Source organism: Natrix helvetica, assembly GCF_964273705.1.
Source record: "Natrix helvetica genome assembly, chromosome: 3".
NCBI classification, from domain to species: domain Eukaryota; kingdom Metazoa; phylum Chordata; class Lepidosauria; order Squamata; family Natricidae; genus Natrix; species Natrix helvetica.
The window spans coordinates 38566769-38580808 of NC_138549.1; the positions used below are offsets into that span (position 1 = coordinate 38566769).

General features: G+C 35.7%; 1 protein-coding gene across 1 annotated transcript in view; it reads left to right on the plus strand.

Moving 5' to 3' along the window:
• GABRG3 (gamma-aminobutyric acid type A receptor subunit gamma3) overlaps positions 1-14040 on the plus strand; it is a 441769-nt gene that overhangs the window by 241365 nt on the left and 186364 nt on the right. Inside the window, exons 4-5 of the mRNA XM_081947663.1 lie at positions 4812-5035; positions 6435-6517. Of these exons, the coding sequence (XP_081803789.1) occupies positions 4812-5035; positions 6435-6517 (307 nt within the window). The remainder of the gene's footprint in view (positions 1-4811; positions 5036-6434; positions 6518-14040) is intronic.

The window sequence follows — 14040 nt, forward strand, 5'->3', positions numbered from 1 at the left end:
GCAAAGCTAATATTACGCTCATTTTTTCAAATTATTTAATGTTGCCAACTATGTTACATTTTAACTTTGCTTTTTCTTAATGTGACCAACTAATGATATTCACATTGAATATCATTAGTTGGCCACATTAAGAAAAAGGCCAGTTGTGCTAACAGGACCAGCACACAACTTGGAGCAAAACTCTTTCAATATTTTGAATATGAAATCAAAGCTGCATGAATGACTGACATAAAATTACATTCCTTGTCAAAGAATACATGGACTCATGTTCTTATCTTAGGCACCATTCAAGCTTTTACTTCCCTATATCTAAGTGGGTTGGGTAAGACAGCATGATTACAAGGTCCACTTTCATGTCTCAATTAATAATAAGAGACTCCTTTTTGGGAGTGAACTTGCATTGCGAACCCTTCTGGCACCCAACAAAATCTAAAGTTCAGGGGCAAAAACAAGATTGATGAGTTTTATTCATTTGAGTTCTGCCCAGTAGAAGGAATCTTTGCCAGCTTTCCAGTAAGCTTTCCTGACAATCCTGAAAACCCAGTGATTACAATCAGTAAAGCGGAGGTTTGTGCATCTTAGAAAAGCTAATGTAAGAGGTTAATAGGATCCTTGAACATTTCTATTCTTAAAATCTAATTGAATATTACTGCATTGATTCAGTCAACCTCTAAAGATTCTACTAGATCAGGGATGTCCAAACTTGGGAACATTAAGACTTGTGGACTTCAACTCTCAGAATTCCCCAGCCAGCTGGCTGGGGAATTCTGGGAGTTGAAGTCCACAAGTCTTAAAGTTCCCAAGTTTGGACACCCCTGTACTAGATAATTTGAAAACTGTCACACTGTCCTTTCTTCATCTAAATGCTCTTTCTCCTAAAAGAAGTATTGAGGAAATATTTCAAAATTACACTGTGGTAAAACCTTTCAGACAAAGGTCTCTAAAAGGTCTATCATCCCTGCTGTTTCATTCTCATGTTCCTGGCATTTTGAAGTTTTCTCATTATTGTCTATTGACAAATCTTTCCTTCAATCAAACTTAAAACACATTCAATCAAATAAGAGTGCCATAGAATCTCAAATCACAAAGTTCTCCTTGAATCTTGATTCTCCAATATGGATATAATCTGAATTAATTTGCACACATTTTATTTAAAGCACTTTCTCAAATGTTTAAAGATGTACATTAAAATACATAGTGTGGCCAAACCACACTCATTAAAATAATAATTTGAAATAATACCATATATGATGTATAAAATTGCTTACTTCTAATTTTTAGGGCTGCAGAAGTATGCACCAAAAACAAAAATCTCAATCCATCAGAGAAAAATTAAAATGTATCAACTGGAGTAGTAAACTGTAATATTCAGTACTAAAGAAAACAGTTCTAAAAGCAAAATCGAGCAATAACTGCTCATTTCATAACTAACATACAGATGAATTAGTCTCTTTAACTTCCTTGTTTAATTTTAATTTAATTTTCCAATTACAGACTGTCCAACTATCAAACTCCGTGGCTAACAAATTTAAAAGCAAATATAGCATTAATTAGCAAAGATCAGAGCCACCTAGAAATGGATAGCCCATAAGAAATAAAAAATACTATAAGAGCTTAAGCCCCATCCTAACCGGAGGGCTTTTTAGGACATATACGGATTTCTCAGAAAAGCTGTTTCAGAGTGCAGGTACTGCAACAGAGAAGTTTTGTAGCTTCTTAGGTCCCTCTAGATGACATTGTTTACCAAAAAACCCATGAAGCATACTCATTCTACCCAATTTTACTGAAAAGGCAGAAACAATCAAAGAAAGACAGTTTCATAGATAACCTGGTCCCATGACAAGAAGAGGTTGATATGTTGTAACCTTGAACTGTACTTGAAAGCCAACAGGTAACCAGTGCAGCTTGTGTAGAGTGGTATCACATGGACGTATGATGGTGTGCCCATTACTGCTCTCACTGTTGTATTCTGGATCAGCTGTAGTTTGTGAGTGGTCTACAATGGCAGCCCGACCTTCAATGCATTGCAATCATTCATTGGTGAAGTAGCTAGAGTATGAAAGACCATCTGGAAGACCTCCCAATACAATAATGAGTGTATCTGGCATACTACATAAATTTGTACAAAAGCTGTCATGGCCACAGCCGCCACCTGCTCTTCAAACAAGAGTTGTGAGTCAAAAGAAAAAACTCCCTCCGATTGAGGACCAATCTTAATTAGGGAAGTTCTACGTTATCCAATACTACAAGTAAAATTTCCCCAGATAAGTGGGCTCAATTATCAATTGAGCCTTGGTCTTATTAGCCTGAGACTGGCAAGGCCCGCAGATGTTGGCATCGGGCATCAATAGCATCACTTGGTGGCCTAGGGTCAAGATTACATTATTTACAATTGGGTATCATCAGCTAACTGCTGATAGGGAACTCTGAACAGCAGATGACCTCATTTAACTTAACTTAAGACTATTTACTTTTGCTTTCAGAGTGCTTAAAATACCTAAAGATATACAGTATATTAAAATCACTTCAATCATAATTTAATTTCTTATTTAAAACCATTCTGCTTTATCAAGCTGGACCATAATTCATATTGTCAGTAAATGTCAGTAATTTTTTTTAAAAAAAAATAACCTCAGGACTCCAATAAATGTCATAATGCATTGGTTTTTACTGGTGAATCTTGAAGTGTTTCTGATTTATTACTTTAGTTTTGGGGTAAAAACAATAGCATAAGGAAACAAAATAAAAGGTGAATGGTTCTGACATTATCTACATCTTATCAAGATGAAGAGCAGTACTGAAATACATTAACAGTTCCAAAACAGTGGAGAACAAGCTAAATGTTTAGAAGTTAGATAGACTGATAGATATGCTGTGTTTTAATAAATCTCCTAAAATGCTTGCCAATATTATCAGAATATTGAAATGTGAGATTCTTTTCTTAAGGGAATTGATATTAGTTGTCGTTATGGTAATAAAATAGAGATGGGTTTTGTCAATAATGAATGGGATTAATGAAGGCAAATGTTGTTATAATGCAGCTGCACTAACACAATGCCTAACGCCATGGTAGTACCCTATTCTGCTTTAGTCAGGTTTTATCTGGAGTTATGTAAAGATAAGAAACTGGAACAGAAATGCACACACGTAATTTATTAGGCATCTCCTGATAGGTTACCAATTACTTCACAATTTTCATTGCCCTCTGAGTAAATTCCAGTTTTCTTTCTTTCTTTCTTTCTTTCTTTCTTTCTTTCTTTCTTTCTTTCTTTCTTTTTCTTTCCTTCTTTCTATCCATCCATCCATCCATCCATCCATCCATCCATCCATCCATCCATCCATCCATCTATCTATCTATCTATCTATCTATCTATCTATCGCCCTGAGAAGAGATGCTGAAGTATTGCTATTGTGATACTTTTCAAATGTTTGAAGGGCTACTATATAAATTACAGTACACATTTTATCTGTTTTTCCAAACAACCAGTAGTCTCAGATTATAGAAAGTCGGGTTTTAACTGCAAAATAGCCTTGGAGTGTATTGAATTTTTTTTCATTAAATGTTTTAAAACAAAAACAGGATGACCATTTACTATGAATGCTGTAGAAGATTTCCTCAGTGGATGGATGGATAATTGGATAATTATTGAGGTCCCCTGTAATCTTCAGATTCAGTTAATTTTACTAGTATTATCTTCATCTACCAAACATGACTTCTTTGTTTTTGTTTTTCTCCCTCATAGACAATTGGTGATCAGTGATGGAGAAAAGTAGCTTAGCTAGCTCTGTCTCTTCTTAGCCATTGCATCTCTGATTTCCTCCCTCTGGGCAATTGATGATAAAGGGATAAATTGAAAGGATATAGTTCAGTGTATTATGTCCATGTTTGTAGACAGAGATATAGATAATTCAGAGATATAGATACATTGAATGATTGCTGTGGGCATAATTAATTCAGCTTCCTCTGGTCAGTGACAACAACTACAAAACCTAGCTGATTTTGAAAGCTAAGTAGGCTCTCCTTGGTTAGTACAGATAGTCCTTGACTTACAACCATAATTGAGCCCAAAATGTATGCTGCTAAGTGAGAAATTTGTTCGTGAATTTTGCCCCTTTTTATGACCTTTCTTACCACAGTTGTTAAGTGAATCACTGCAGTTGTTAAGTGAATCTGGCTTCCCAATTGGTTTTGCTTGTCATAAAGCTACAAAACATGACCCCATGCCCCTGGGACACTTCAACCATCAAAAATATGAGTCAGTTGCCAAATGTCTCAATTTAGATCACATGATCATGAGGATACTGCAATGATCATGTGAAAAATGGCCATAAGTCACTTTTTCCAGTGCCAACCAGTCAAGGACTACCTGTATTTGATTGGGAGACTGGAAAGTCAAAAATACATTTGGCAAAGATACTTGGATGTGTCACTGACAATCACCAAATGCCCAATGGGGGAGATTCTTTACCTTTTTAGCTAGCTAATGGCTTAGTAATGCCTCATTCAACATTAAAAACATATGATGAGATGCAGATGAATGGATCAGAATCGGCCTTGCCTTTAATCAGAAATTTAGGAGGGGCTGCTATGCAACTTATTATCATAGCTGAAAACCTCCTTTATTATTTGGAAGTAAGACAGTGACTAGCCCAGTTCAAATGCTTAATGCAACACATGACTTGCTTCTTGATTTTTGAGTATGAGTTTAAAACGAAAGATAGTATTTTAAGAGAAATGTGAAGGTTTTAATAAATAGATGATCTTGCGCTTCTAAATTTATTCTAATATATGTATCTAATCTCCTTTGCAGGAATACCAAATTGATATTTTTTTTGCTCAGACATGGACTGACAGCCGTCTTCGTTTCAACAGCACCATGAAAAGAAGTATCACTCTCAACAGCAATATGGTTGGGTTAATTTGGATCCCAGATACTATTTTTAGGAATTCTAAAACTGCAGAAGCTCACTGGATTACCACACCCAATCAGCTCCTAAGAATTTGGAATGATGGGAAAGTCTTGTATACTTTAAGGTAAGAAGCATTTGTGTCTTTCAATAAGGGCTAGTTTAAATAACCGCTCACCCTTTTATAGAGATTAATGTAATTTCAGTTTTATAACAGAAACAGAAAAATCTTAGCTGGCAGAGGGCCTTGTCCCAAAGATAAGAAACATAATCAGCTTGGAATTAAATTGGACTGTTCAGGCAACTTGTTCCCTTAGTGCTGATGTATTTTAGTGACCTGGATAATGGATTGTGCTGAGTTATTTCTGTTATTACTTGAAACTATTAGGTAGGACAAAAATTTAAGGTATTTTCTTAGCCAGAACTACAAGGAGTCCTCAACCTATGACCACAATCGGTTCCAAAATTTCTATTGCTAAGCAAGACAGTTGTTAAGTGAGTTTTGCCCATTTTACGACCTTCCTTGCCACAGTTGTTTAAGTGATTCACTGCAGTTGTTAAGTCAGTAACATGGTTGTTAAATGAATCTGGCTTCCCCATTGACTGCTTGTCAGACAGTCGCAAAAGGTGATCACATGACCTTAGGACACCGCAACCGTCATAAGTACGTGGTCATGCCAGTTGCCAAGGATCCAAATTTTGATCACATGGCCATGGGGATGCTGCTACAGTTGCAACTGTAAAAGATGATCATAAGTCACTTTTTCGGTGCTGTTGTAAATTCAAACAGTCACTAAACCACTAAAATTTAAAGACTGTAAGTCGAGTATTACTTGTACTATAGTTACAACTATAAATGCACGTTAATGTATTTCCCCCAGAAATATAGGTAAAGATAGTGTCAAATTTAGCTGTATGATTCTGGCAGTCATCCATTAAAATATTAAAATCTAGGGCTCTTGATTCAAAGTAAAATAGATGCTCTGATCCATGCTGTGACATTTAATCAGCCCTATATAGAAGGCTGCATCTACTCTGGGATTGAGAGCAGCTCCTTTTGACATTTGTAGCTCAATCCTGGGGAAAGTCACAATAGATATAAGACATGCAGCTAGGTGTTAAATGTATGATTCCCTTTCTCTGTGAATCCAAAGTACTGGGCAACACTAGTGAACAGGCCTGAGTCCAGTCAGTTTTCAAACCCAAACAAAATCAGCCAGATGACTGCATGGACCTATCCATGCATAGGTATCTGTTGCAAGCCACAATGATATCACATGCAAGAAGACATCACTCTGTAAATATCATAATTCATGCCATCTGCATAATAGTTATAAAAGGATAGTGAAAACGATTGCCGTTGCCTTCTTCCATGATGGTTTCTGCCTAGTAGTTGCATCAAAGAGAATCCTAAAGAAGCACTTTCTCATAATATTCCAATTAAGCCTTTGAAATGACCGAGTTACTAAAAATTTTTATAGCCTGCTGTCATACCAAGACAGTAATAGGTACCTGGTTTTCTCTAGGCTCACCATCAATGCCGAATGCCAGCTGCAGCTACATAATTTTCCCATGGATAAACATTCATGCCCGCTGATATTCTCCAGCTGTAAGTAATAGCCATGGTGCATATCTACTATCTGCTAAAACTTTGCATAAAGACCTGCATTTGCTTCTCAATTTAACAGGTGGCTCTTACAGTGGCATTAGATTAAGGTGCTTATTTTCATATTTGCTAGGCATGTGACTTTCTCCATCTGCACTTACAGCAGGATGTTTTTCACCCTGCAGCATTATCACAAATGACAAGAACTATTAATTTGTGGTCTCAATTATGAGTAGGCTGAAAAATGACGCTCAGGATGCAACAAGCATAAAGAAAAACATGAATCCATAGTCCAGAATGTGGCAGGTGTTACAAATAAAGACCCATTTATCATGAAATGTGTTAAAGGTACATAACAAATAGCTTAAAAGCAGCTCCAATCTATCTGTTAGGATTGGACAAATGATGTTTTTTTTTCTTTTCTTATTCCATAAGCTTGCCAGCTCTAATTGGGTAATCATTATATGTGGTTGTATGCCCATGTGCCAATACATCTCGGCATTGTTGGGCAAACCTGCCATCTTTGTTAGTAACCCTGCTGCCAGTCAGAATCTCTTACAGCAAAAGGATGAAAAATGTTATTTCTTGCCTTAAATTGCAAACACAAGCAGTATCAAAATCTGGTTAGCAATATTTGCCATGCTGCCATGATGCTTTGGTGTATGTGTGTGGATTTACATACACATTTTCTATGAGGGTCTTTGATTCTAAGAATATTTTTACAGAAAATGCAATCATTGATTAATGTGGGAAGATTCAGTTTTCCATTTGCGCACTTTAAAATATGCATGGTTGGATGGACACTATAAGGCTCTAACTACAATAGAACTCTGGAAACAATTATGTCAGTTGCAAAGCTATGGAATGTAATGAATAATATTTTTTTTAAAAAAATCCCCCTTTTTTAAAATGACTTTATGGTGACCACCAACATTAAAAATGAGGAAAATGATGGGGAAAAAAACTGGACAAAAGCAGTGATATTGATTTTGGATGAATTGATAGAGGATGCAAATGAAATTTTAACTTATTGTGTGCTCAGAGTCAAATATCAACTATCAATAGCATCTGATGCAACTCAGTGGCAATATTTACAGCTACATCATCTGTTAACAACAATGTTTGGACCAGCAGCATTTTCAGCTTCTGAAACACCCAAGATACTACAACAATTATTATATATTATATATATATATTATATATATTACATATATATATATATGCGGATGTTAAGAGATGAGTAGAATAAATATTACAGGTTCCTATATTGCCTAGACCAGGGGTGGGGAACTGTGGCTCTTTTGCGACTTGTGGACTTCAACTCCCAGAATTCCTGAGGCAGCTATGTTGGTTCTGGAATTCTGGGAGTTGAAGTCCACAAGTCGCAAAAGAGCCACAGTTCCCCACCCCTGGCCTAGACCATGGGAGAGTGTCTTAACTTCTAAGGCCAGAGATAATATAAGCATATTATAAATACATGAATACTATCTGTATTAGATAATTATACTGAGAACTACCTGCTTACTCTTGTATCAACATATTAAATATTTTTCTGTTGTATTTTTTCACTTTTTAAAGCATTTGTTATACATTTTTCAGGGCAGGGGAAACGGATGCAGTATTTAACACAGAACAGGTAGAACATAGAACAAGTAGAAAAGGAAATCCACAAGATAAAGTTGGCTGAATATCTGTTTTTGTTTTGCATCTTAGTGGGTGTTAGTTGCAAAATGTGTACTTCTAGAGATATATAGAGGTACCAAAACATACAATCTAAAACAGGGGTGTCAAACTCAATTTCAATGAGAGCTACATCAGGGCTGTGGGTTGACCTTGGAGGGCCAGGGGGCTTGGCTGACTGGATGGGCATGGTCAGCTGGGAGGGCGTAGTCAGCTTGACACCATTCCCCATACTGCTGGCATGTTTCCTTTTTGCATTGGGCAGACCAGACAGAATCCACACAGGCCCAATGTTTTCTCTTCGCATTTGGTTGACCAGGCCGAAGTGACACGGGCTGACCTCTTACAGTTTTCAGGATGGCCACTTGAGTTTGACACCCCTGATCTAAGATAACATATACACACAAGAAAAAGTATCCTCTGTGTGTGTATCTGTCTGTCTCTTTCTCTGTCTCTCTCTTTCTCTGTCTCTGTCTCTGTCTCTGTCTCTCTCTTTCTCTGTCTCTGTCTGTCTCTGTCTGTCTCTGTCTCTGTCTCTCTCTCTCTGTCTCTCTCTCTCTCTCTCTCTCTCTGTGAGTGTGTGTGTCCCTCTCTGTCTCTGTCTCTGTCTCTGTCACTTTCTCTCTGTCCCTGTATCCCTCTATCTGTCTGATTTTTTGGCCTTGACCCTAAGTTATTCTTTTCCAAACACAAGTTCCCTTTAGCAATTGATAGAATTATAGGAACTCCAGGAACTAAATTATTTTCAATTTAGAACCAGTATTCTTTCATATATATTAAGGTGAAAACCTCTGATTCATGTTCTAATAAACTTCTAATGAACTGGCAAATAAGTAGCATTCCTCAATGATAATGGGCTGTTTGTATCTGATGATTTACACAGCAGCCTTTCAGAATCTTCTCAATATGGGAACCAACTGTTACGGTATGGATGAAACACTTAAGAAATTGATCTTGCCTCTTAAAACCTTCAGCAAACCATCAAAATGCAAATAAAATGAATCTGAAAATGTCAGATTCTACCCTCCTGTGAAAAAAAAAGTCACATGGATGTCTGTGGATGCATATTGAGTTATACAAGTTATATCGCTGAGTTTCTACTAGAAAACATTTGATTTGCATTCATTCTCTTGGATGTTTGCATCAATTCACATTGCACTTCTAGTAGGCTGTTGTAATTTCCAGTTATAAAGAATGAGTACCATTCATTGGGAAGATATCAGGCTCCCATTAATTTCAATGAATCTTGCATAAAAAAAGCTTTCCTAGAATTCTTCACCATGTTTATACATGGAGAAGACTGTGGCCTGTGAATGTGCACAGAAAATCTTAACAAGCATTTAGTTCTATACTGTAGTTTTAGATTTTCTCTGAAGTACTATGAACATAGGTGAAAATGTGAGACATAAACAAAAGTGCTGCTTTTCAGCTTTTCTCATGTTTAATAGTAAAAAATGTCTTGGGGCAAGAAGAAACAGACTGGACAGTGGCGTGAAATTGTTTCTGCGAATGCAATTGCTTCTGTAACATACTGAAAGATCTGTCTGGTGGTTACTCAAAAAGAATGAAAATATCCTGTGCTACTATGAAATTATTGAAAGACATGCCAAGAATTATTTGTAAGTGGGAATCTTTTTAGTGACTTGAGAGATACTAAAGAGATGATTGTTCAGTTTGCATTTTAAATGGTAATAACCAGCATCCTGCCACAGCTTTACTTCAAAAGAGGATTGAAAATATACTGACCGTAGCTACTGAATGCCCTTATTTCACAGACGACGTGGGAATGGCTGGATGGGGTCAAAAAGAGAGAAAGATGGCATGTTTTTGGTGAAAACACATTGAAGGGTTATGAAAGAAAACATCTTATTGTAAAATATCACAATACAAAAGACATGCAGTGAGCTTTCCAAAGACCATTTTCTAGTCAGATCTTCAACTGTAGAGAAAGTTAGCATGGGGCTTCAATCTCCAATAAATAATTCACCATCATTTGAAAGAAGGGGAGAGATTATAAATACTTAATCTCTGGTTTTGTCATGTACAAGGGAACTTTCTCTTATGTTTAAAGAATATTTTGGAAATGCTTCTCCCCTCAAGTGTTTCTGAATGTGCAATGGGTTTGGCTGAAGAGCAGATTCAGAAGCTAAGTGGAATACTCAGAAGAGACATTTCTTATCTTGGACAAAGCAGATAAATTATGAAACCTTTGGGGCCTTCATGAAAATCCAGCCCTGATTTGTTCTTGTTTGGTTCATTGTGATGAAGTCCCTGTACCCAAATGAGAGTGGGGAAAGCTAACACTGAGGACAAGTATTGTGTTTAATAATGAACTATTTTTTCTTTATATTAGAACAACCTTTGGGCCACAGAATCTTAAAAAAATGGGTGGGGAGAATTTCCTTTGTTTCTTCACTGTTACAAAGTTTCTTATTCTGAGCTATCTGGTATCCAACCTGTCTAATATGACTGTGCAATGCTTTGCTTCAGTTCTAAAACAGCATTTGTGGGCACAGATAGCTGCAACTATAGCACCAGTCTACAATTCTATAAAGAAGCTGAATCTTCCCCTAGACCTTCACTCTAATACTGTTCCGGAAGGCACTGAAGACCTAGTTCTTCCAGCGGGCCTGGGGAACCCAGAGCACGATGGAGCTCATTAAATGGCTCGTGTGATGGAAACTAATCAAGGAGAGAAGCAATTTAGAACTGAGGAGAAACTTCCTGACAGTTAGAACAATTAATCCGTGGAACAGCTTGCCTCCAGAAGTTGTGAATGCCCCAACACTGGAAGTCTTTAAGAAGATGTTGGATAACCATTTGTCTGAAATGGTATAGGGTTTCCAGCCTAGGCAGGGGGTTGGACTAGAAGACCTCCAAGGTCCCTTCCAACTCTACTATTGTATTGTATTGATCTGCTATTGCCGGGGCAGGGAATGGGAGGTGGGGGCTGATTTGTTATATTGTACTATATTAATTTATTTGATTCTTTTTGTTAGTTTTTATTGTTTTAAATGTGGTTTTTATTTTGTAAGCTGCCTTGAGTCACCATGGGAAGCTAGGCAGCAATATAAATTCAAATCAATCAATCAATCAATCAATCAATCAATCAATCATAGAAGTAGAAATTAGGTGCTGGGAAAATATTATGTTGTTATTATTATTTTTATATATTTTAATTTTTTGTTTTCAAAACAAACACAACACATAAAATCTTCCTTTTTTGCATACTGTAGAAAGTGTATCAGTTTGTTACAAAAGGCTTTCGTGCATCTCTTCCACAGTCATCAAGCATAATTCATATTAACTCAAGTGTTTTAACTCAGATATTTATACATGTTATCATCATCATCATACCTCCATTTACATTTGACTATAATTGTTTAAATGTCCTTCATCATAAAATATACCAAAATTGAATACATAACCACATACTAGCATTTCATTTACTATTTCTAAAATCCTCCAACAACACTGAATCTTTATATCTTATTCTAGCTAAACATCCATAATATTCAATAACAAAATTTTCTAATCCTTCTTTCCAAATCATTATTTGCAATTTACATTCAATTTCCTTATGTTGTACCCATGCCTATATATACCTTGTTTTCATTTATCCCTCCTTTATTTAACTATATCGTATATTATTACATTTCCCCCCTAATATTCAAAACTTAACTATATCTTATTTATTTATTTATTTATTTATTTATTTATTTATTTATTTATTTATTATTTATTTATTTATTTATTTATTTATTTATTTATTTATTAATCTTTATATGCAATACAAGATGGTTTCTAAACTTCCTTTTATGGGTACCATTCAATATTCATATCCCATTATTACTTATCATGACACTACACATAGTATACATTATTATCATTATCAATTATTTGTTTAACTATATCTATTATCACTAAATTTCACTAAGTTTAGCTAGTTTTAAGTTATATTCTTCCATCTATCAACCTGTATCTTTCCAGTAACGAGGCAATTTCATATCTTCTTCTGTTTGTGGTATCAGTCCTCTTATCTTCTCTTTAATCAATTTTGTATGGACTCCGCTTAGCAGCTCTTTGCTTATATGGTCTCTCTTGTAATTTTGATGCCCTTTTTCTGTTTCCTCAATCAGCTTATCTATAATTGTCAGTAGTGTTATCAAAACTATTGCTGAAAGAAATTCTCTCTTTAGGTCCATAAATTCTTTTATTTTTTCTTCTTCTGTATCTTGCCATCTGGAGTAAGTTTCCCCTCCATTTAATTCCTCTTTCAATATTCCACTCTTTCCATTTTCAGAGACGAACCCATCACCATAAATATCAGCAGTTTTACTTTCTTTATATTCATTTTCTTCTTCATTTTTTTGAATTTTAACTGCCACTTTCTCCATTTGATGAACATCTTCAACTTCCCCATCATATTTTGCTGTTAAATGGACTAATCATGCAACTTCTTCTCAATCGTCTCAGGTGTATTTGATAGTTTCTGTATTTCTGAAAATATCTTTTGCAGACTTAAAACCTCTTTCTCCTGCTGTGATAGCGCCATTGTTTTCAACTATGTAAACACAGTTATTCTAATTTAGTAGTTTTTAATCACCTCTCTCTGGTTAGAAATACCTCAAAGGAACATCTGTTTCTTCTTATCGCTCTCTGTAAACAAGCAATAAGACCTTGAGGTACCAGCCAAGATAATCTGTGAAAAAAAGTAAAGGTGTTGTTTCCAATACACAAAGCCTAACTTCCACAATGTTAGCCACAATGCCGCAAATTCTTTCCTTTTTAAAAAGAAAATGTCTTTTTTTATTTCAAGTTGAAGAGAAAGTCCAATTCTTAAATGAGTTAGAAAAACATCCACAGTAATGACAGATGAGAGTTTTAGACCATAGGTTACAGAGAGTAATGAAAAAAAAAAGAAAATAGAAGAAGAAAGCTTAGTCCGTTTGTTTTATTTGGATTTTTTGTCACCGGCTTGAAGACTTTCTCTTGGATCGATCAGGGACTTTGTGATGTCCCTGAGATCAGCAAGAGATATTTTTCCTGTCCACCGTCTCTGCGGGATGGTTTAGGTCCATTTGGAACACCCAGTGGCAAAAATGTCAACTGCGTTCTCAGAGCATTGAGATCGTATGCTGTATCGTCGTGACTTTGGCCCCGCCTCTCATTATGTTGTTATTATTACTAATAACAATATTATTGTTATTATATGTTGTATAATTATGTAAGCAATTGACCTGTTCACAAAGCACATAAATATGTTAATTGAAAATATATAAAGAAACTATATTTAAAAAGTCCCACAATCTACTCATTTATTCTTTTGTTATATTGTTCTGTTATTTAGTTATAACCTTTACACCATATCATCCATGGTAATAGTTGGAAAAGGGAATGTGCTAAGTAATTACATTTTCCTTTAGGACCCTTCTGGTAATTTAGGACAGGCATTAGATTATTAGTTGTTTTTGCACATATTAAGCTCTGTTTATATAACAGTGACAGAAGATGCTCCAACTAAATTACAGTTCCTTTCCTCTTGCTATTTCTTATATGTCATAGAAGAACCTTCCAGAACATCAGTCCCCTGGAATTACATAGCTCATTAGGAGAAAAGCAGAAATAAGAGCTTCTTTCTTTTTCCTCTTCTTAAATGTAGGGACCAAAACTAATTCAAAAACTACTCAATCAGCATTTCATTCCTCTTTTTTTTTTCTCATCCAACTGAGCTTTTTCTCCTGAGCACTGTAAGGTATGCATTGGGAACTCAATTGCTGCAAACTATAGATCAAGAAAGGACAAAATATCCCTGTAGTCTCATCTGCTGAAATGAATAAGTTCCT